This window comes from Aspergillus fumigatus, chromosome 1, assembly GCF_000002655.1.
Source record: "Aspergillus fumigatus Af293 chromosome 1, whole genome shotgun sequence".
NCBI classification, from domain to species: domain Eukaryota; kingdom Fungi; phylum Ascomycota; class Eurotiomycetes; order Eurotiales; family Aspergillaceae; genus Aspergillus; species Aspergillus fumigatus.
In genome coordinates, this window is record NC_007194.1 from 1002532 (window position 1) to 1025459 (window position 22928).

The 22928-nt window shown below is 49.2% G+C and overlaps 9 protein-coding genes across 9 annotated transcripts; 6 read left to right on the plus strand and 3 right to left on the minus strand.

Annotated features, from left to right (window-relative positions):
* The first annotated feature begins 1 nt into the window (after position 1).
* Positions 2-1847, plus strand: AFUA_1G03460 (uncharacterized protein). Its single transcript, XM_745003.2, has 4 exons — positions 2-207; positions 272-372; positions 445-572; positions 625-1847. Exons 1-4 carry the CDS (start codon positions 105-107, stop codon positions 1556-1558), a joined length of 1266 nt encoding a protein of 421 aa, XP_750096.2. The 5' UTR covers positions 2-104; the 3' UTR covers positions 1559-1847.
* A 411-nt stretch (positions 1848-2258) lies between these two features.
* On the plus strand, positions 2259-2740 carry AFUA_1G03470 (uncharacterized protein; the record flags this gene model as incomplete). Its single annotated transcript, XM_745004.2, has 1 exon — positions 2259-2740. The coding sequence occupies one exon, from the start codon at positions 2259-2261 to the stop codon at positions 2571-2573; it is 315 nt and encodes a 104-aa protein (XP_750097.1). The 3' UTR covers positions 2574-2740.
* A 115-nt stretch (positions 2741-2855) lies between these two features.
* AFUA_1G03480 (uncharacterized protein) lies at positions 2856-3707 on the plus strand (the record flags this gene model as incomplete). The annotated part of the gene is made up of 1 exon (XM_745005.2): positions 2856-3707. The coding sequence occupies one exon, from the start codon at positions 2856-2858 to the stop codon at positions 3528-3530; it is 675 nt and encodes a 224-aa protein (XP_750098.1). The 3' UTR covers positions 3531-3707.
* Positions 3708-3869: 162 nt separating this feature from the next.
* AFUA_1G03490 (NAD-dependent epimerase/dehydratase family protein) lies at positions 3870-6924 on the plus strand (the record flags this gene model as incomplete). Its single annotated transcript, XM_745006.3, has 3 exons — positions 3870-5699; positions 5785-5946; positions 6017-6924. The coding sequence occupies exons 1-3, from the start codon at positions 5648-5650 to the stop codon at positions 6922-6924; spliced, it is 1122 nt and encodes a 373-aa protein (XP_750099.2). The 5' UTR covers positions 3870-5647.
* Positions 6925-7978: 1054 nt separating this feature from the next.
* AFUA_1G03500 (DNA topoisomerase 1) lies at positions 7979-11609 on the minus strand (the record flags this gene model as incomplete). Its single annotated transcript, XM_745007.2, has 6 exons — positions 11019-11609; positions 10637-10863; positions 8991-10544; positions 8689-8928; positions 8179-8628; positions 7979-8113 (listed from the first exon to the last, which is right to left on the minus strand). Exons 1-6 carry the CDS (start codon positions 11407-11409, stop codon positions 7979-7981), a joined length of 2997 nt encoding a protein of 998 aa, XP_750100.1. The 5' UTR covers positions 11410-11609.
* Positions 11610-11715: 106 nt separating this feature from the next.
* On the plus strand, positions 11716-13586 carry AFUA_1G03510 (F1F0 ATP synthase subunit gamma). The gene is made up of 7 exons (XM_745008.3): positions 11716-11919; positions 12084-12658; positions 12716-12828; positions 12882-12902; positions 12966-13000; positions 13052-13316; positions 13420-13586. Exons 1-6 carry the CDS (start codon positions 11864-11866, stop codon positions 13143-13145), a joined length of 894 nt encoding a protein of 297 aa, XP_750101.2. The 5' UTR covers positions 11716-11863; the 3' UTR covers positions 13146-13316; positions 13420-13586.
* A 283-nt stretch (positions 13587-13869) lies between these two features.
* AFUA_1G03520 (uncharacterized protein) lies at positions 13870-15609 on the plus strand (the record flags this gene model as incomplete). The annotated part of the gene is made up of 2 exons (XM_077803805.1): positions 13870-15328; positions 15392-15609. 2 exons carry the CDS (start codon positions 13870-13872, stop codon positions 15568-15570), a joined length of 1638 nt encoding a protein of 545 aa, XP_077659976.1. The 3' UTR covers positions 15571-15609.
* A 270-nt stretch (positions 15610-15879) lies between these two features.
* On the minus strand, positions 15880-19216 carry AFUA_1G03530 (sugar porter family MFS transporter). The gene is made up of 16 exons (XM_077803806.1): positions 18392-19216; positions 18313-18334; positions 18227-18245; positions 18145-18170; positions 18044-18089; positions 17789-17987; positions 17690-17723; positions 17571-17639; positions 17494-17504; positions 17049-17446; positions 16982-16998; positions 16799-16924; positions 16539-16737; positions 16405-16485; positions 16190-16339; positions 15880-16134 (listed from the first exon to the last, which is right to left on the minus strand). The coding sequence occupies exons 1-16, from the start codon at positions 18532-18534 to the stop codon at positions 15977-15979; spliced, it is 1698 nt and encodes a 565-aa protein (XP_077659977.1). The 5' UTR covers positions 18535-19216; the 3' UTR covers positions 15880-15976.
* Positions 19217-19274: 58 nt separating this feature from the next.
* On the minus strand, positions 19275-22668 carry dspB (RNA 5'-triphosphatase domain-containing protein). Its single transcript, XM_745011.2, has 3 exons — positions 22510-22668; positions 21256-22393; positions 19275-21203 (listed from the first exon to the last, which is right to left on the minus strand). The coding sequence occupies exons 2-3, from the start codon at positions 21716-21718 to the stop codon at positions 19429-19431; spliced, it is 2238 nt and encodes a 745-aa protein (XP_750104.1). The 5' UTR covers positions 21719-22393; positions 22510-22668; the 3' UTR covers positions 19275-19428.
* Positions 22669-22928: the final 260 nt, after the last annotated feature.

Here is a 22928-nt window from a genome sequence, read left to right on the forward strand (position 1 = left end):
GCTTCAACGTCATCCCCGCTTTGTTCATACGTCCCGCTCCTCCACCGCAACAATCCCCGATTTCGCCATATTTTTGCAGCTGTTGTTATAATCAACTCATATCCATGACGAGCAATATTCCCGCTAGCCTCAAGTCTGCGGACATTGGGCGTTTCGCGGCGAGGGCGGCCCAAATTGAGCGGGTGAAGCCCGTCGTTGCCTACTGGTGTAAGTGCCATGAGATTTTACCCTCAAGATACCAACGCTGACGCATGCTCTTCTCCGAATGCAGGTAACTACTGGATAGCCAATCAAATAATCGAGAGGGGATTACACAAGTCGGACCATGAAGTTGAGCAATACGCGATGGATTTGATGGAGAAGCTGGAACAAGTACGTCGAGCGCTGGAATCCGCTGGAGCGATTTCATAGTTCACCTGAATGTTGACATGCTATGGTCCAAAGTTCAGAAATGAGAATTCGGATAATGATACAGTGATTGATGCAGTCGCGGCGAATGCCTACGTGGAGCAGTTCGGCTTGGAGGTCTTTAACCGGGCGGATACAACCATGAGGGCCAACAAAGTGACTAGGTGAGTAGTGATGGACGAACCTCAGGGTTGGATTACGATTGACACATTGCAGGCAAACTGCAGACACTTTCCAGGCTGCCGCTACTTTTCTTGAATTGTGTCAAATTTGGAACCCCCTCGAACCCGAAATTGCTGCGAAAATCAAATTTGCCAAGTACCATGCACTGAGAATTGTGAAGGCGATCAAGGCCGGAGAGGATCCTAACGCAACAAATCCAGTCATCAAGGAAGACCACCAGGCGGAAGGGCCGGCAGTAACGGTGGAGGATCTCGAGGCACAACCTGGTGCAGCTCTTGCGTCGCAAACGCGGCAACCAACTGTGGAGGAGGTCCCTGATGAATCGGAGCATGCGGCAAGAGCTATGGTACAGCAGTCATTGATGGACGACTCCTTGCACCCGTCGAGATCCTCATCTGCTACTCGGCCGCAGCGTACAGGTGATGCATTTAGCATACCCGATGTGCCAACAAGCGCCCCACGGACACCTGCTCCAGAAACAGGTCATGCTGCCGAGCAAGGATCGACCTTAGAACTTCCTTCAGCTCCAGCGACTATTGCCTCTTCGTCAATCCCGAATCTCCCAGACAAATCTGCAAGCCTGGGCGCTCACCATCCCGCTGATCCCAACTCTAATTCGTTCCATTCCTTTCCTCCACCTGCCAACCTTCCAAGTCCTCCAGCTGCATTCAACCAGCCCAGCCATTTCTATAATCAACCCAAGCCAAGCGCCTGGGCTCCTTCACCACCTGCACAACCCCATACAGAACCGGCACCAGTGGTTTCGCGGCCGGTCCAGCAGCCAGCATCAGCGGCTGTACCCACAGTCTCGGCTTCAAGTCAAAGCAATTCGCAGGGGATAGATGAAGAGGCCATTGCCCTAGCGCAAAAGCATGCCCGTTGGGCCGTGTCCGCCCTGACATTTGATGACGTTGACACAGCGATCAAAGAACTCAGAAACTCGTTGAAATATCTGGGGGCAGAGTAAATGAAGTCAAACGACAAATGTCTGCTGTTGTGCTTTTGCGCTGAGTAACCTTTTGAAAGAAATTTCAGGACACAGATCGAGCTGTTCAGCGTGGTCAACTTATGTCTCTTTTTCTGTAAGCTTTTACGATATATCATGATGACCATGATGCTACATAGCTCTGATAAGTCATTCTGATCAAACACTTCAATAAGTGGTAGAAACCCACCAGTTCATTCTTCCAGTCTAATCTTGCTTAACAATGCGCGGTATCTAAACAATAGAAGAAACTCATAAGTTGCGAAAGGCATTTTGGCATACGAAGTATTGTAGAAAAGCATAGCTGAATATCTTGCTTGCATTAGAACTTATCTTCTGTGTAAATACACAAGCCTACAAATATCAGTTCTGGTGAATACTTCAAATTCATAAAGAGACTTTGGGTCTTAGACAGACGACTAAGACAGCCCAACACATGAACCACGAAATCACTGCTCACTCCACATTCACAAGTTTGCTGAAACATCTCAGGCCTTTATTCACAGGGTCACCTTGCCTCAATCTTCCTGAGCAGGAATGCATCCCACGCTCTCGTTCAAAACTCAACCCATCGCCTGCTCGAAAGCTTAACGGATCACCAATAATACATAGAACACACATTATGGCCTCTAAAACGAGAAGCCAGCAAACTAGTTCCCTCGGTCATACCGAGAAAAATACCATGGAAGAAGCTCTAGACGATGGAGTTCTGCGGCTCAGCATGCGATACCGCGATTTTACATTGTTTCTCGACTTGAAAGACCAATATCACAAGGAGCTCCTAACGCGGCTTACCGAACACACCGAACAATTGGAATTCGACTGGGGAATGTTGGAGCAATCTAGACAGGAGCGGATGTCTTGTGCTGAGAGCTTTTTGGGCCGGTATGGGATGCTGTATTGGGGTAACGAGGTGAACAGAGAGAAGTTTCTTATGGAGGATTCTCGAGCGGATCCGGCTTCTCCTTGTATCTATCCGGAGAGGAAAAAGGAGTGAGTGTTCAGTTAATTAGTGTTAGTCTGCCGCTGTTTGAGCTGTGTTGACGCTGTGGTAGGATAGGGCGCGTGATTGAGATGCTGCTGCAGAAGAAGGCTCGGAGCTTCCTCAAAGCTAATCTGGTCAGTGCGATGATTGAGCTCTTTTTGGTTGTGTGATCTGATATGATGGCTGACAGGAAGGACAACGCAGACTCCCCAAACCCCGAGAGATGCGCCTGCTCAAACGTTGTCTTCTTCGAGCCTCGTTTTTACCAATGGACTGGCAGGAAGTTTATCGTCGATGGGTAGAAAACATAACAACCAGCTAGGGAAAAGAAGGGCCCCCGATGATCTCGAAGTCTCGCCATCACGGCTCGGAGGTGCAGATGTCAGGGCCATTAGGCCATTTAGCTCTATCAGTGATACCGCGGACAACACCACGAGAACACAGGATCTGGTCGGCCTGAACGAGGCGTCAAGAAACATAAACCGTGCTGAATACTCAGGAATCCTGACAAAGGACTCAGTAATAGCCATCCAGTCACGAATCACCCCTTCAGACACAGCGCAGATGCCCGAAGATGCTCTAGAACAGCAAACAAAGTTCCTGGTATCCGCGTCAAATCAGCCGAACATGGCGCCTGTTTGGGTCCCCTTCCAGATCTTTCAATCTGCAGCATCCTTCTTAACGCACATGGCAGAGGAATGCAACATCCACGAATGGGACCCTAGCGCTCAACTGAGCAAGGAGATCTCCAAGTGGGACAGCAGCCCTCCCGCATCGCAAGCAGTTGTGGCGGCGTCCGTCAAGTTCGAGTGGTCTGAGTTTTTCATAAGGGTACGCCAGGGCAGGGATGACGACTGGGAATTTGTCATGCAGGAACTTCGCAATTCATGGAGAGCCAAAGGCAAGGATGGAAGTGAGGCTGGAAACCAGCGACTCCACATCCGTGTCATGCTTCATGTTGTCTCCTGAGCTACTCGCTGAGTCTAATGCTGCAGGATCTATGCTGAAGAACCTATTGTGAGAGAAAGAGAGCATAGGTGGAGTTCGCGCCATGATACAGCTATGCCAAGTAGTGAGGTACATGATCCATACCAAACATTTACCGGAATTGAAAGTATACTGAAAAGGAAATTGGTTGAGAAGAACGAGTACGCCAGAGTTTCAGCCATTCATTCGACCACAGTTGAGACGGCGTTCATGGCATGACCAGCTTCAAAGGAGGCCATGCGTCATGATCGGGCTAAGTATGCAAAACGCTTGGACATACTTTGTAGGTTCGTTCCTTTTGCAATGCTTGACGGGAGATGAGGGAAATAACAGAACTCTAGAGTGAGACATGCCCGCCTTGTTGCATTAGGCGATATTCATTGTGGGATTTGGATCGCCCTAGCAGTGGCTTGAGCATGACGCGGAAATAGCGATAATAGACGGCCTTAATCATAGACCTTCTGGGCTCCTAGGTTTTGAAGCCTACCTTAGACATGTCTAAGCAAGCTTTTGATAATCTCAGCAGTGGCTTTTGATTCGCCAACATGTGCTTAAGTACTCAAGAGTCAAGACTCATTGAAGTCTACCACATTTTTATGATGAACCAATTCAGAGGGGCCCAGAATAACTGCTACTAGTACTTCGCATGCCCCATCTTAAGCTGTTCAATATGGACAGTAGTACAGAGTATAAACGGATAAACGTTGATCAACCATTTCATATCCCGAAGCGATCAGCTTCGTCTTGAAAGCTTGGCCCCAGGCTCGGGCTTCAACTTTTCCACTGTCCAACAGGGATTATGTTGCGCAATCTGATCGTTCCTGGAAGTGTCCCTCGGTTTCTCACCCTGATCATGACCAACAATCCCAAACCCGCCGCTATTTTCCTTGCACCCCTTGTGCCTCTTGCGCTATCACTGCTCTTTCGGGCTTGTGGCTTCGTACCTCCTGGTCGCAAGCCCACTTAGGTGCGGAACTATGATCAGACGGTGTCCCTGAAGAGCGGAGGGTGTCCCACACAACGTGCTTGGCAGGGGAAGAGATAATCAATCAATTTCCGGGTTCCCGGTAGTGACCAAGCAGATATTGGCTATGCTGAACAGCGGATATCCCCACTATCCTGGCGAAATTTCTAGACGTAGCGCTAACGGAGTTTGCTCGGGTGGGAAAATGCGAAAGGGCCCCCCGTTTTTCGTTGATTCAACACTCCATCATCTTGTTTTTCGTTCGCGAGAGAAATCTCTCTCACAAACGAAGATGGCCTTCATACTCGATCTGCAACTGGACAAAAGGAAGGAGAGTCAGCAAGCCGGACCGCATAGGATGGTAGTGGTGGGATACTGGAGGTCTACTAAGTTCAAACAAGGCGATCACTGGGTCCTTGGGTTTGGTTCGGGTCATACCGTAGACTGGTTAAGTCAAGCCAGTTCCAAAGTAGAGGCAGCTGGATGGGATGCCGTCATCTTACTGATCTCATTTCATTTTCTTCTGTCGAGGCGATCGACCAGACGATCGCGCCCCTTAACAAGAGCGGAAGGAGAAAAGATAAATCACCAATTCATTAATAACATAATCTTAAGCGAAAGAATGAAAGTTGTAAGCGTAATGCAACAATTCATCAAGAGTACATTGGAGGAGGATGTTTCAGAGGCTGAGGGGCGTTAGGTTTGACTCTATTGAAGCTGATACGCTCCGGCTCATCAAAGCGTCCCTTAGTCCCAAAACGATTGCCCCCAAGTGACCATCTTGAGTCGCCCTCGTGTCTGAACGTTGGCATCTCCTTTTTCCTTTCCTCTTCTGCTTTTCTTTCCTGGGACTATCAAGAAATCGACCAGGAAAAAAAAATTCCATTTAGATTTGTCAACACAGTCGTGGTAGCGGGCTGATACTAATCTCGTCTTTAATCATTTGCCTTCTATTCACCCCTCCCCCTTTTTCTGAGTATTACCCCCGCATTATTTTGGTCTGTAGAACTCGAGTGCGGGGCGTCGACCAACTTGACTGAACACGTTTCACTTGAGTTGACTCTGGTTTACAATCGGAGGAAAGCGAGCAGAAGTATTATCGAAGCGCGTGTCTAAACTATCGTCTCATACGATCATGGCGAGCGACCAAGGGAAAAAGCCTGCTGTGCTCATCGTCGGAGGATTAGGTATGCGCGATGCGATCTCCGTTCTTGTGCGAGGAAAAGGGGGAAATGGAAGGATCACTAACACATGACTCGTAAAACAATCTAGGATTCATCGGTCGTCATTTAGCTCTGTATATCCATGAAAACAACCTCGCTTCGGAGGTCCGACTTGTGGACAAGGTACTCCCACAGCTGGCCTGGTTGGCACCAGAGTTCGAGGAGGCATGTTCGAAAGATAAATTCGTTCAAGCAGACGCTAGTCGGGAACGTGAGTAACTACTTCATCGCAAGTTTCGGTCCGAAACTGGTGCTGACGGTCGTCTGATACGAATGTATAGAGCACTTCCCGCGGATATTCGACCGTGCAAACGGGGAACAATTCGACTATGTGATCAACTGCGGTGGTGAGACACGACACTCTCAGCCAGATGATGTCTACGAACTACGGAGTTACAATCTTACGGTGGCACTGGGTCGCGAAGTGGCTCGTCGAGGCATCCGTTCCTTCGTCGAGTGCTCGACCGCTCATGTCTACAAGCCTGGCTCTTCCCCTCGGAAAGAAAACGACAAGCTCGAGCCCTGGCATCGACTTGCCAAATGGAAGTTGAAGGCTTCGGATGAGCTGAAGAAGATTCCTGGCCTTAATTACTGTCTGTTACGACTTCCACACGTTTACGGTGAATACGACTCGGGTTATTTCGCGATGGGCATCTGCCTAGCCCGGGTACACCTGGATATGGAAACGGATTTGGAACTGCTTTACACCAAGAACCTGAAGATTAACACGCTCTACGTAAAAGACGCAGCCAGCGCTCTGTGGAAGGCGGCCGAATGGAGGGCGTCAACCACTGACGAACCCGCCCAGATCGCTTTCAACGTCGTCGACCACGGCGACACTCGCCAGGAACATGTCGCGGAGGCTTTGTCCACGGTCTTTGGGCTCAAAACTTCCTTCCTCGGATCGTTGGCATCTCAACTCGCCAAGTTGAACCTTGACGATGTTGTCGATGACATGAATGAGGTGAGTCTACAAGGCTGGGCAGAGCTGCTGGAGAAAAAGGGCATCACACGTCCCGGGCCAATCAGCCCGTTCCTCGAGAAAGATGTCATCAAGGATCAGGATATGTCGATTGATGGCACCTTGTTCGAAAAAACCACCGGATGGAAACCTACACGCGAACGCTTTGATGCAGAGGGAGTCCGCGCCATGGTTGATAGCTACAAACGTATGGGCTGGTGGCCATAAAGCCCATAGCTGTGTTTTCAAGCAATTTGCCCAACCAAGAAAAGCATCGCCGGCCTGCCGTCCCGAACATGCACCGCCCGTCATCGACACTTTTTCTCTTCTCGCCACCACCCGGTGACCCTTGCATTCTACCCTGGAAAAGAGCGTCCCGCATCACACGCCATCCCGTCAGGATTCCCTGGTTGAACTCACCCACAAACGACGGACTGACTATCTTCTTCTCTGTAATCTAACTTTCGTCTTCTACTCTTCTTATCCTCAACCTCGGGCTCCACCACTGTCAGCACCGGTATGTTCCTGATATCCTCTGCGTATCCATCTGCATACTTCATCACTTTCCTTACTTCAGAGAGTGCTGCGTCGTCTTCTTCTGCTCATGACCCTGATGAACATGTAGACTTGGGTGTACATAACATAACATATGCACTTTGACTTACTGCACTGAAATATCCTGCCTGCTTCTTTACTGTACATTTCTGCTACTTTTCGTTGTCGAAGATGGCCAACATGTCTCTTACCGTTGATGCTCACATTGAACTCGGACCGCATAACTAGATGAAATGTATAATAATGTTACTTTGTCCCCTTTGTGTTCCATGCATAGTACAAATCTTCCAGGACTTTTGTGACATTGGATTGTAGTCTTAGGAAATGGCTTAATTGCTCTTTGAGAGTCTAGGCTAGTGATTTTGACGAGCATGTATATTGTAGGTTGTTGTGATATCATCGTCGACTGTATACTCTATTTTTCTTGAACGATACCAGTCTGCTGGAACCAACTCACCCAGCGGAGAAACAGTTTACCAGCCTCTGAAAGCAGACGCATTCGAAGAACAAAAGCAGAGATTCTAATCAAGAAGAAAAGCGTTGAATGGACCCAAGCTGTTTCATCTAATGCCCGACCCCACACTGGCTGAGTGAGCAGGTCAATAGACAGGGCTTCCCAAGCAAGCATTGTGATAAAACAAAATGGAGCGTATGCTACGGATTCTTCCGTCTAGTCGCTATAAAGAATGCTGAGACGTTAAAAGTAATTCATGAGGTCGACGTTCATCTAAAACTCCCAATTTTCGTCGACTGACTTAATGGCCCATTCGAACTTCTCCCTCAAGGACTTGGAGAAGAACTTCTCGATAGGCACATTGAACTTCTTGCTGAAGACGACCGTGAGACGAGGATCAATGTAATTCTAGCAAACGTCAGTCGATACTCCGGCGCATCTCATGATCATGGGGTAGAGGGTGGGTGACTCACGATTTTGGAAGTTCCCAAAGCGACTTCCTTGTTATCTTCCTTGTCCTGAGCTTGGAGCTCCATGGTCTCAATGCGCTGTTCCAGCTTCGTGATTGCTGCTTCAAGCTTTTCGACACTGGGGCTCTTGCCCTCAACTTCGACTTTGCCTGTCTTATTTTCTCTCATGAATTTATTCTCCATTTCCTTGACCGCCTCGAGGCGGTGTTCGAGCTCGCTGGCCTTCATTTCCTTCTCCCCTTCGGCGGCAAGCTTCTCATTCTCCTTCTCAAACTTCTTCTTAATCTTCTGTCGCTGTTCTTCGAGTAGGAAGGCTTGATGTTCCTTCACCCATTCCATACTAATGTCTTCGTCCATCTCGAAGAACTTGGCGCCCTTCTTCTTCTTCAGACTAGGGTCCAAGTCAAGCATCTGTTGCTTCAATCGCCATCTCTGGTAACGGAGCCCCTTGATCTGATCACGATCTTGAGGTTAGCAATCATTCATTAGTAACATCTCAGAGGACAGACTTACACGCTCGCTCATCTTTTCCATCTGGTTGGCATGTGATGCGGTAACAGTTCGCTTGTGATTGCAGAGGATGGCTACTCTGCGGTTTGCGTCGTTGTATGCCTTGACCTTCTCTGCAACACTACCCGTTGCCTTCATGTCCTTAAGGAGCGTGGCCATAGTGTACGAAGCGTTGTACGTACGGAACACCTTGGCAGTTAAGCCCGGCATGTAATTCGAAAGGTGTTTGTTCAGGGCAGAAGTCTTGAAAAAGTTAGCATCTTAATTATCATCATCATCACGAAAAGACCGAGCTGAGCACACACCGTTAATCTATCGAAAATCTCATCTCCCTCCTTCTTGGGGGGTTTCTTAAAAATTTTCAAATTCTTGAAAACCTGGGGATCGACCTCGACTTCGTCATAAAATCGAATACTATCCTTACCCAGGAAATCAAAGATAACTTTGTTTGGAGGCTTGAGAGTGACGTTCTCATATTTCAGAGAGCAGCAACCGACAGTTTCAGCTTCGTCCTCACCCTTCTCATTGCCTGCACGAAGAGCAAACTGGTCAATGAGATAGACAGCTGTTGCCTTCTGCCGCTCAACCATCAGCTCGTGTTTCAAGGCCTTTTGATAATCCTTGCGAATGCGATCAATGTGCTTCTTGAGTTCGCGTGCCTTCTCAAATTTTTTGTAGTCGCTCAGGCCCTTCACGTCAGAGTTGGCAGCAAGCATCACATACTTGTAATTGCCGTTGATGTTCTCCTGCCACATAGCAAGCCATGTTCCTTCTTGATCGTGCTTGACTTCCTTCCAGCGATGACCTTCAGGTGGCGGAGGAACAGGGGCATCTTTTCCGATGTTGATGGTGATCTGCTCCGGCTGGACTCGTGCTTTCACACGACCAGTTTTTGGGTGTTCACCACGGCCACGGAACAGGGCCGGCGGTTCAACTCGGAAGTTGCCGACCTTCTGCTTGCGACCATCCCAGAGGCAGTACATATATGGCGCTTCGGCAGCATCTTTCTCAGCCTTAAGACGCTTCTTCTCAGCCGGAGGAAGATTCTTCTTCTCAATTCGTTTGGCGTCGTAGTAATCAAAGATCGGTCGGAAATCACATTTAGAGAACTCCTTGATCTCGATTTTGTTGCCCTTTGGATCCTTCGCTCCACCTGTCTTTTCCAAGACCTCTTTGAAATCCATAAAGAAGTTCTTCTGGAAGGTTGGGTTTTCCACATGTTGAGTCGCATTCAGCATGCTACCGAAAAAGCCCGCCACTTCTTCGGCTTCGGGGTGAAGAGTGACCGGAACACCGTCGTACTTCATCTTAACATCGCTTGGTAGAGGTTCGTAGGGAGGAGGGAAAACAACGCCGTTGTGTTCGAGGGTCGTCCACTTGATTGTCCCGTCACCTTTGGTCGGATCCTCCCACCATCTGTACTCTTCCTCTTCTTCTTCACCTTCCTCAGCTTCAGTGCTTTCTTCCTTCTTGACAGGTGTCGCCTTCGTTTTCCCGTTCCTAGCAGAAGCTGCCGGCTCTGCATTGGCTTGTTTGGTTGTCTTCTTGACTGCCGGTTTCTTCTCATCGACAGGTTCACTCTTCACACCATTAACCTGTTTCTTTTTGCTGGCAGCTGTCGCCTTTGCAGCCTGTGATGCGTCGCTCTTCCGGCTGGCCTTAGCGTCCTTTTCTGCCTTCTGCTGAATTTTCTTCTTCTGGGCTACGAGCTTTCGCTCGATTGGGACATCGGAGTCAGATTCCTCGGCACCGAGAGCGGTTTCGGAAGCCTTGGGAAGCTTTCTTCCATTGAGAGCTAGGGGAACATCTTCGTCGGTCTCAGGATCTTCGTGCTTCACGGACGTGCGACGGCGCTTGCTCTGTCGAACGGTCAGACGCTGAAACCAAAAAGCGACAAAAGCGTCGCAACCTAGGGGAAACGAGGGAGACGGCGTAAAGAGGTTCGGCGTACCAAGGGCTGATCTTCGTCCTCGCTGCTCTCTGGCTCCGCATAGGATTTCCGTTCGCCGACACTTGTCCGCGCCTTCCTCTTGCCTGCAACACCGGTATTGGCATCCGTAGCATCCTGCATATCAATATCTCCCGCACTCTTGACAGGCCCAAAGCGAAGAGAAACGCCAGGCTCGACATGACCGTTAGTCTCAGGCGTATCCTCCATTTTTACGTCTGTAGAGGTAGCTGACATCCCATGAAAGGTCAGATTGAGTTGAATATAGGCATAAGAGTGGGAAATTTGAGGAATCAGAACAAATGTGAGAAATGAGAGGAGATAGGGTGGTGCGAAGGGTTGGGAAGATTCAACACCATGTGACGCCACAGTGAAGACAACTCACCCGCGGAACGACCATTTGCTCTGACGAGTGGTGTATCATCTTCTGAGGAGCTCATGATTGCGATTCGCTGAGTAGAAAATTGCTGGCTTGAGGATTGAAGATGCAGGTGAACACGGAGTGGAGATGCGCAGAGACTCGACACTGGTTGTCTGCCAAGTCTGAAGAACAGAGACGGCGCTTGACTAAATGATGAGGCCAATGAGACCTTGAATGATGAATATGCGAAGAATGAAAGGATGCTGAGGGAGAGATTAGTATACAATGTCAATGAATTGAGAGGAAAGAGAAGCCCGAGAAGCGCAACAAGGAGGGAAACACGAGAAAAGGTTGAGGAGAAGAGAGAGCGAAGGCCGAGAAGGAATGGAATGGAACCTAGAAAAACGATGGTCATTTGGGGGGGCCTGAGGCCGCTGCCAATAGGTATGCTTCTCACGTTTCTCCGGACCAGTGACCACTCGTGTTGGGAGTGTAGATTGATGCCTGAGGTTACGAACGTCACGGGACTCTCCGTCAGAAAACCCACACAGTGCCTTGATGCCTGTCTGCCTGAATGCCTTTCACAGGGAACTTGGGGGCTTGAGTATATCACGTGACCTACGCTCTCTGTGTGTGTTGCGCTTTAGGCCTGTCTGACAGCCCGCAGAGTTACCATTGTAGGTTTAGTGCAGCTAGATTCCCGTCCTCCCGGCTGTCGGAAGAACGAACAGAAACAGGAGTCGAACCTCAAAAGTGAACGACTTCTCTTCCCGCTGTAGCATAGGTCTCTCACCACCCGTCTTCGATTGACCTCGCGGCACTCCCTCCGCTCTTTATTTCGTCCAGGTCAATATCACTTAACGTCCGCCATGTTTTCTCGTGCTGTTCGTCCGGCCGTTCGGGCTGGCAGTGCCACTCTTACCCGGTGAGTTCCTCTTCCGGACGTCCATTATCCGACCGTACAAACGCGCCCCTCCCTGCCCCAACGTCAATCGATCATCTAGTCAGGTGTATCAATGTAGCGATGGAATTGGGACCAAATTTGCGTTCATGAAATCGGTGGATACGAGATGCTGATCTTTTTGGAAGCACTGCGCCCCCCAACGCCGCCAACTTCGCGACTCTGCGTGAAATCGAGGGCCGTTTGAAGTCCATCAAGAACATCGAGAAGATCACCAACACGATGAAGATCGTTGCGTCTACTCGTCTTACCCGCGCCCAGAAGGCTATGGACGACTCCCGTGTCTACGGTCAGACCTCCAACAAGGTCTTCGAGAACGCCGAAACCAAGCCCCTCGAGGACAAGAAGACCCTGCTCGTCGTTGCTAGCTCCGACAAGGGTCTTTGCGGCGGTATCCACTCCGGTCTCAGCAAGGCTACACGTCGTATACTCCAGGAAAACCCCAACGCTGACGTGGTCATCCTCGGAGAGAAGGCCAAGGCTCAGCTGTCCAGATCCAACGCCGACGCCATCGTCATGAGCTTCGCCAACGTCTGCAAGGACATCCCTACTTTTGCTGATGCTCAGGTCATTGCCGACCAGATCGCTCAGTTGCCCACCGACTATGCTAGTGTTAAGATTATCTACAACAAGTTCATCAACGCTCAGAGTTACGAACCCAGCACCGTTGAGGCCTACTCCGAGGAGGCTATCACCAAGTCCGGTCAGTAACTCCGTGAAGTCTTTCACAGAAATTGTAGTGCTGACTTTGCTCAACTAGCCAACCTTGCCACCTTCGAGGTTGAGGACTCTGTCCTGGCCAACCTCCGTGAGTATGCTCTTGCCAACAGCCTGTACTGGGCTATGGCTGAAGGCCACGCTTGTGAGATTTCGGTAAGCTCTTGATATCTAGTAAGAAATACAAACTACCGCTAACACATTGTCAGGCTCGTCGTAACGCCATGGAGGCAAGTATCTCCTCAATTCGAGTAATAATATCGGGTTGACAACTAACTTGAATCACTGTATAGAACGCTTCGAAGAACGCTGGTGAAATGATCAACAAGTAATTACACCCCTTGCTAAGACCTCGAATTTAGAGCTGACAGCTTCTTAGGTTCCAGATCCTGTACAACCGTCAGCGTCAAGCCGCCATTACCGGTGAACTGGTCGAGATTATCACTGGTGCCACTGCCAGTGAGGACATGTAAAAGCTTTTATAAAGCTTTTGTGGGAAGGAGTCGCCATATGTGTAGACTTACTCATCAATACCTAGACTCTATATCCGCCTGTAAAATCAGTCTCAATCCAGCTTTTCTATGTGCATTCTGATATCATTCTAACACATAGTTGCTAATGCAACTATTATTATCATGATTAAGGTATTCTATGTTGGATATTGCTGCTGACTCACACTTTTCCACTTCTATATGAACATTCTTTTACGTGCTCTACATGAGATGAATATTGACTGGACTGTCTCAGGTCTTCTAAGTTCTCATACCATGAACATTCCTTACATACTCATGCCAAACGAAATTCCTGACTTAAGGTGTTGTTGTACTTCCTTGTTCAGACTAGAGGAACCTCCGTCGTTCAATTCACAATTCTCTTCGTTTGCTGTGTTCAATTCTCCACGATACCATCTATCCTTTTTCAAAATCTATTCCTGACTAGTAGACTCCAGCAATAGGTATTCTGGCGTGTTTCTTGACTTTGAAACCATTTCAACTCTGAAGGATAGTGTGCGTATCAAGGACCTCTTTCCCTAGAAAACCCAAAAGTTGTGTTGTTTGTTCTTTGTTATTGATTCATCCCCGGTCAATTTCAACTCTTGTTGGTCTGACAATCTGTCATATCATTCCTAAACTGAATAAGGTGTGACTTGATTGTCCTGTTATGAACGACGGATGAGGATCGACACCTGAGCCCACAATGTCTCACCTTACCATTGCGAACTGCTATGAGATTTTGGGCATCAATTCTGATGCAACCATCAAGGACATCAATACAGCTTACAAGAAACTTGCTCTCAAGCATCACCCAGACAAGACAGGTGGTGAGGAGAGCTCTCATATCGAATTCCAGAAGGTACAAGCCCCGGAGCAAGATACCGAGGACTCGAAACCAATCATGCTAACCAAATCCGACCATCAGATTCAGCAGGCTGTGGAAATACTTCGCGACCCGGTCCGCCGCAAGAACCATGATCTGGAACTCTTCAAGCTGGGAAGGATATCCGTGCATGGAACTAATTTCCCGCATGCAGGTGGCTCCCACTGGTCGGCTTCCGCGTTCAAGAGATACGATGAGAACAGTCGCTACATGTACAGCTACGAGCAAAGTGTACATGTGAGCCCTCAGAAGCAGGAATCTAAAGAGGATATGGAATGGGTTGAGCAGATGCTCAAGGCGGAAGAGGAATTCAGACGGAACCTTGCCAGGCAGCAGGAAGTGGAACAGATGCGTGCTCAGATGGAAGCCGAGAGGGTAGGACAAGAGGAGGACTGCAAGCTTCAAAGTACATGGGAAGACCATCCGTCTGAACACCTCGAACAGGATGCTCATACCGAGGATGTTCTCGAAGAAGAATCTGACTATTTCGAGTTTTACACCGAGAGTATTAACCGGAAGGAGCAAGACATCTGGGATAAATGTGCACAAAGGGCTCCCCGGTCTAGGGACTATAGGGAGGAAGAATATTACCAGGAAATGTACCAGAAGGGTGAGAAACAGCCAGAGCTTTATGAGGAGGATGAGGACCAAGAGATCGACGAGGAGGACGACGAAGAGCAACAAGACATCCATGGGGAGGAAGTTGAGGACCAACCAGAGCTCTATGAAGGCGTCGATTGCGAAGAAAAGGTGTCCAAAGTGGATACTGTAGATCTACAAGAGCTTTACGAAGAGGACGGCCATGACTTCGACGATTCTTCCCTGTGCCCTGACAATCAGCTCTCCGAGTATATTCCGTCTGTCTGTGGGTCCGACTTGGACTACGCTACTGCACGAAGCAGCGGCTCTGAATTCAATCCTCGCTTTCATATGGAGAGCATCCGCGCGGCTTGTGCCGACCTGTACGACAATAAGTCGACTAGTCTGGAAGAGGCCCAGAAAGCAGACGACGATACAGCCACATTCTACGAAGTCAGCGAGGCAGACTCATCCCACAAATTCTACAGTACCAATCCCTACCTTTCCGAGACTGAGAGTGTGAACGAAGCTGTGCACAACGACGTGGACGAACAAGTGTCTGAGGGAGTCGACAACGACGACAGTGTCAATCGGTCAAGCCTCCATGATCTCCTATCTCCCTTCGTTCCATACCTGCGAAAGAAGCTTGATGATCCCAATGGTCGCTACACTGAGGAGGACCTTCGTGTTGAACTTCAAGGTATTGTTATGGAGACCTTCTGCGGCTGGCTCGAAAACATCCGTCTTACGGTTCCTGATGCAGAGATTCCGAGAACTGGCAACGATCCACAGCAGTGCCTCCATCTTGGATCCTGGGTCAAGCAATTTGAGCGTCCGACATGTGAAATTTGTCATCGCTGGATGCCGATTTACACTCTCATGTGCCCTGGTTGTGGCATCCAGGCCTGTGTGGGTTGTAAGTTTCAGTATGAGAAGGAGTGAGGCTTCTCCTCCCTTCCAACACTCTGCTAATTTCTCTGGGTATGTTGCGCTCCACTTGGATCACGGTTGGATTCTCTTGTTGATCGTCTGTGCTGACCATCCTAGACAAGTGGATGCGCTCCTCTGTCACTTGGAGTATGGCTATCGATGGTTTGGCATCATCATTAGGGACCTCTTGTTGAGGAGCAAGAGAGTCGAGTGCTTGCAGGACCGCAGTATCGAGTGCAAAGATCAGCTGTTACAATTTTTTAAATGTACTTAGTTGGCCGCTCGAACTCTTCAAGACCAATTGGGCCGATAACGTATTCTGCATTCATCAAAAAACTAGGCTCCCGCAATATAAACTTTGCTAATATTATCAATTCCATCAAGGACGGTCGCAAAGACTTCATTAAACGAAGACCCGTCAAGTCTGTTTCGCTTCAACATCATGAACCTCCACCGGCGCAGTATTGGTCAACCGCGCCAGAGCCTCATCGAGACCAATCTCCCGGGAGATCTCCGCCTGACGCTCATAGTCGGAGATAGCTGTGCCTTCAGAGCCGAAGATAACATCCATTTCCTCTGTAATCTCGTTAGAAGACCCGAAATTCGACGATTACAGGATCAAGAAGCTTACCAAGAGACAACTGCTTTGTCTCAGGGACCATGAAGGCAATGAAACCAGCCCCAAGGAAGGTGATTATGCCGAAGAAGATGTACGTCCCGTATCTGATGTTCTGGAGCATATCGGGCGTGACCTGACCGACGATGAAGTTGTTCATCCAGTCTGGCGCGAAAAAAAAGTCTGTGTCAGAGTCGAGATATGATGCCAAGGAGAAATAAAGCACTTACTCGCCGAAGCACCCAGCGCGGTGCCCTTTGCCCGAACACTGAGCGGCCAAATCTCAGCAATGATGATCCAGGCGCATGGTCCTTGGGTTTATGGTTAGTAGTTGAATCTTCCTCGGAGGTGGGAAGCCGCTTACCCCATGAGTAACCGAAGTGGATGACAAACAGCCAGACCATAGAGACGGCGGCCCATCCAGCAGCTTTGTGCGTGTCCCATTGGTTTTCGTTCTGGCCGAATATAGCCGCGATGACGAAGTGGCAGGCTGCCATTCCGATGGCGCCGACGACCAAGACGGGCTTGCGTCCGAGTCTATCGATCCAAATCACAGCCGGGATCTGTGACGGGTGAGTGCTTTCCCCTTTTCAAAAAAGGGGTAAAGTGGAGATTACGGCTTACCGTTGCGATGAACATGACGATACCGACCACGCCGGTGGCAAGGAGCGAGGTGGTGTTGCTGCTCATACCGAGCTGATTGAAGATCGAGGGCGCGTAATATAGCACTGCGTTTATTCCCGTCCATTGCTATATCCGTTGGTTAGGCGCTAGGCTCACTCGAGCAGGGTTCATTCATATGCTTACCTGGAAAGTCATGGTGACTATGAAAGTTAGCAGGCGAAGTTTTGTAACAGCTGGCCGTGCGACTTACCTGTAGCTACCATGACACGCCTGAACATCGGCCAACTAGTGAAGAGGCTAGCAAATCCCGCAGCCTCCAGCTTGATATAGCTCCAAGTGTTGGTTCGTTCCAGGTGAGGAAATTTCTCCTTCTCGGTCCGCTTCTCGAAAAGACTCTGGGCTTTGATCTCGAGGAACTCGAGTTGCAGAAGTGGATCATCGGCAGGCAGGCCACGCAGACTCGTGAGGACCTTTTTGGCTTCGTCTTCTCGGTCATGGTGAATAAGCCAACGTGGTGAAAATGGCATAAAGATCATGCCTGCTCCAAGAATAACGGCCGGCACCAGCTGTAAGGCAAGTGGTAGGAGCCATGCGGCGTCTTTCTGAGTTGGGCCTGTGCCACCAATATGATTTGTGCCGTAGTTGATCCTATGCTCGTCAGGGAAGAAAGTCATTGGTAGAAGATATGAACCTACCAGAAAGAAACCTGCGGAAATATCAATTAATGCCTGTGTCTTGACAAGGACAACGAAGGATCGATCATCAGACTTACCATGATTCCGAAGGTGATGGCAAGTTGCTGCAGTGCGACCAGAGAACCTCTGACTTCCGGTGGTGCGATCTGTTGCGCATTAGGTCAGATCACTGTTATCGACAGGGTTCCGCCCATACCTCAGCATTGTACATGGGGACACTCATGGAGAGACTGGGAGGCCGCATTGTTAGCACCTGCGATTGAACGTACTTCTTCCTCTTGAGAAATATGCATACCTTCCTACTCCCATACCAGTGATAAAACGGCCACCGAGGATGTGCGATGAATTCCCACCCTTGGTTGCGGCCGTTGTCTGAATCACAACGCCAATGCAGAAGATAGCGACATTCGCTAAGATGGTATACTTGCGGGAGATCCTCTCGCATAGGAGACCAGAGTATAATGCACCGAACCAAGCACCAAGTTCAAGAATAGCTATAACAGGTCTTTAGTTAATCGTTGTAGCAAGCATAGAGAAACCTCCGTCGTACCGGTCAACCAGCCCTTCTTCGTCTGATTGGTAACAGCGTCGCCCATCTTGTCGAGACCATGTCAGTGATAGTCAGGTTGACAATAGGAAGGATACCCGTACATGCTTTTCGAATGAGTACATCGTCACTGTGATGAACATCAGTATGGCATATTATCCTGAATATGGCAATTCAGCGACTCACAGACGCCAGAGAAAACACCCTGTTTGACGAAAGATAGAGCGTCAGCTTTGCCTACAAATCTCTTGTATCTGATCTTCCCGACTCACCTGGTTATAACCATACAAAAGGCTTTTGCACAATCAGCCCAACCTGCGGAATCAGAAGTAAAATAAGGAATGGACGTACCCTCCCAAGCAAGCAAACATGGCGATTCCGAAGACCTTCCGATTCTGAACCAATCCTGCCATGCCAGAGGAGCCCTTGAGAGCAGCTTTGCGCATCTGCGCTGCAGCGTCCATCGCTGCTGACGAATCGGCGACACCACCCATGATCGTTGCAATCGTCTCTCTCTTCACAAGGCGTATCGGACGATAGAAAGGATAAAAAGCAGTAACCAACAACGGAAAGTTGACAGGGTAAGAAGGGAGTATTCATACCCCAATACCGCCATCATTTTGGCTATATTATTCACCCGCCTCGTGGACAGCAACTAATCTTGCATGTCTCCCCATGTGCTCCTTTCCAATAATGACTGGATGTGGCGTTGCCTAGCCAAAGTCGGGATAAAAGCGCACGGGGCGAGACTTTGCGGAGTCCGGGGCTTAACGTATTTCAGGCACTGGAGTGGTGATCCCTGAGAATTACGAGACAACACATGAGCTCTTGACAGGATGCTGCTGCCAATAGTCTGCTGCGGACAAAAGACGGGGTGAGTTCCGGCTGAATGTCCGGATAAAACGCAAGAATAAAGCCTGAATAGGATTGATCAAAGTGTGGCATGACAAATGTAACCTGGGGTAAGGTCGAATTAGACTTGACAGCATAAGAGTTTACGGCCAAAGCTTGGGTAGCAGGGAGTGGAAAAGCCACCCGGGACGCCTAGCCACCCTTCTCACGAACAAAGCCGTTCCGGCATTCTTGATTTCATAGATGCCGTGGCGCACGACGAAAATAAGAACCGAGTGGTGGGTGTTATAACAACTATGCAGCATTTGCAGACTACCCTTAAAGGTAATCGGGAACATCAAGAGTAAGCATTCAACTCGTGTCCCGATCTTTAAAATAAAAAGCTTGAGTGCTAAGAGACAAACATTAGGTCACTGAAAAGGCTAATATACACTCTGTCGCGGAATCATTATTCGTCAATCCAATGCAATCAAAACCATATCCATCTATATGAAACCACAAAACGCCGTTGCCACAGAAAAGTGCAATAGAAGACATTACAGTGTAGGCGCCCTCTTGAGCCCAACACAGTATCGCACAAACAAAGTATCAATAAAATGTCCGTGCCGAATTCCAGGTGGTCGTTGCCTTTCAAACTCATCAATGGCATCCTGGACTCTGAAGCCCAATCGTTCGATGAGGTAGCTGACAATTAAGAAGCCTGTTCGATTGAACCCATAGTGACAGTGCACTCCAACCACAGGCCTGGGACCGTCAGGGTTACCGGACATTTTCATCTTTTCGGAGATCTCGTTCTGAAGCCGATCTACCAAAGCAATAAAATCCCGAACCTCGTCAGCTGTCGGCGGAATCTTCGATACTGTGGGGTGCTTCTGATAATGGATGCCTCCCTTTTCGAGGGAAGCCGGATTATATACCGGGTTCTCGTAGCTGATATCAATGACCGCGTAAATTTGGTCGCGGTACTTCTGCGAGAAAAGCACAGGATTGTGCTCTTCATCGACCTCTCTCAGCATCTTGAGCGCGACAAAGGTACCCGCAATTCGTTGAGATACAGGTGTGACTTTCTTCCATTTGGCGAGGTTTTTAACATCCCACTTGCCAGAGGTGTTCATGTACTGCAACTGCCATCCAAGACTCAGGCGTTCGTCAATGTGTTGCGAGAGGAAATCTTGGATGATGCCTGCCAAAGTGCGATATGTGGCACGATCGTAAAGAAGAGCATGAGAAGCTGGCGCAGGAAGAATGACTGTCTTGACAGCACGCTTCTTTTCACACGAGGCACGACAATCATCGATTATTGTCTTCTCACTCGTTTGTGCTTCGAGACCATATTCCTCTTCATGTGCAAAACGATCATACGCCGCTGAAACTGTATCATGAGTTTCGGACGCATCGGGTATAATGGCGCTTCCATCAGCCCCTACATCTGCATGGGGTCCAACTTCACCGAAGAATTTGAGAAGCTTTCGGAGTTCCGCAGGCTTAGTTACCGCATCAGACTCACCCGCAACAAGGAGGACAGATGTCTTGACACCAGCCCAGACTTCTTCTCCTGGAATACCTCCGATCGCCTTGCCGTCCTTATTATAGGTAGGGAGAGTTCCCCAGGCCATACGCCTCCAAACAGGAGTTTTGCTTTGTTTGTTGTAGCGCATCTGAAGCTCCCTTGTATCGGGGTCTGCATCGGTGCCGACTAATCGGTTCACACTTGCACTGTGAAGCCCGCCACGTCGGTCCCAATAGCGCCACATATCAAAAATACTTTCTGGAATTCTGAGAAGGCGACGGTATGACGCGACTTCATCAGGGGTTGGAGGGGATGCGCGAGGAGAGATAGCGACCAGTCCCAAAATATGTTCTTTCAGCTCTGACCCAATCGACGACGCGGATGATGCCAACAAAGCGGAAAGAGAGCAACCCATGCTATGTCCAATCAGAACCACCTTCTGGCCCGCCTCCCGGTCGCGATGTTGTTCAATAGCTGTGAACAGTAGTTCCGCCAACGCTTCGACTGTATAAGCATCCCAGTCCGTGGGAGCAAATGTCGATAGTCCGCACCCAGGCAGGTCAATCCCAAAACACGGACCAACGTTAGCTAAACTCGTTAGTAAAAAACTGAACTGAGCCAGCGAGCCGCCCAAGCCGTGTACAAAAACCAGCAATGGTATTGGTGTAGGCTTGGTTGGAAGTTTGTCCATATGTGGATGTGGACTGAAGAATGTTCTGATCGATGGATATGTGGCGATGGATGTCGAATAAGAGTGGTAGGAGGAACGCTTCTTCAAAATACCTGGATCTGTGGCGAGAGCTTGATGTATCGTCAGCAGGGAAATACCGTAAATAGTGAGTGAGAAACAAACCGTCCGCCGACTGCTCGTGATGTTTGTGCGTCACCTTTTCTTGAGGCAAAGCAGCGTCCGTGCCGTTACGGAGTGAGCCACTGCTGTCATAATCTTCCTCTTCAGAAGAAGTGGTAGTCTCCGGCGACGTTTTCGAGTCGTGAATCTGGATTCCACGGCGGAAACGCTTACGGCCAGAGGACCGCTTGGAGCCCTTGCGCCGCAGTAATGAAGAAAGGAAACCGCACCCCGCCATCGCGATGATACAAGTGGTCACGAAAGCAACATTTCCCCAATTCAATGATCCATCCTGATCAAGAATTTGAAAGTTGCGGGTCAAAGAAAGGAGGGCGGTGGGATTCGAGAAAACAGCGGAGGCGGACTTCCAGAGCTGTAAAGCAGCGCCAGTATTCGAAAGACCCGGGTGAGTGGGAGGCAAGGACAAAGAAGCACAGATAGAGCTCATTGCGAATGAGAAGTGCATGACAGATATAAATATACCTTGGGTCAGAAGCGCTGGTGATCGGGCCCAGATGCGAGAGTCCAGAGATCCCTCTGCCCTTGGGGGCTCATGCGGTCATTCACCGACCTTCGAAGGCCCACTGTTACTCAGCACCAGCTACAAAGCCGATCAGAACGGGGCTCCAAGCTAATCGGAAAGACGTGGGTGTATTCTGGAATGCGATTTGGACGTCAAGAAGACGAGTATGGATCCTCCTTGGCGAATAGCCACTTGATGGGTCAATATTGAGGCGACAGATCGACCAGAAAGGTTACAGTGGAGCAGGAAGGATGGAACCGATCTATGTGCCTTGAAGGTTGCAAGCAGAACCATGAGGCAAGGAAGTGGAGAGCCCCGGCGTTACCCCAAAGTAGGGGCGTTTGAATAATTGACCAATAATCACCCAAATTCCAACACGTTGACCTTTGAAGTGTTCTTAGACGCACCCGGCACTGGAAGGATATGACAACTCCACTGTTTGAGCCAAGGCGACATGGATTGCCCCAAGGTCCTGAACTATGCTTGCCGTCAACTTGGTATTTCGGACTTCGGAGCGGGTTTGCGAACAAAGAGCGCCGGACTGATTTAAGGTATTTGGTAGATAGTTCAGCGTGTCATACATCGAATCTTATAAGCCTTTTGAGAGCACTAGAAATCCTGCATAGAGTGTCAGGAGTGTCAGGATAGGACCGCTGGCGCAGATTGACACATAATATCGAGACAGCATTGATTTGACAGAGGACAAACTTTTGCGACAAAAAATTGCAACATACCTCAACAAGGATGGAAAGAACCCGACGCAGGCATAAACATTTGTTTCTTGATCGCGAGATGGACAATCCAGACTCCTCTGCTTGTCCGGATTGTCGAGAATTCAATGTTTGGAATAATGGCTGCCAATGTGTCACCCAAAGTACAAAAGTACAAGAAATGTTTAGCCTGTCAAGAGGATCAGGACGAGCACATGTGGCGGTCAGAAAGGCGGCGGATGAATCATCCACTCTTCGCCCACTCATGGCATCAGTCTGCAGCGCGTGGCGGCACTAGTGGACTAGCAGCGATAATAGTGCTTTGAGTTTCCCCTTAATCCTCTAGGCTGGATCGTCTATCTACATTGGAGGTAGAAAACATGCTCTTGAATCGCGATCATGATTTGGTCGATATACCAGGTGTCAGAGAGCACGAGCTCAGA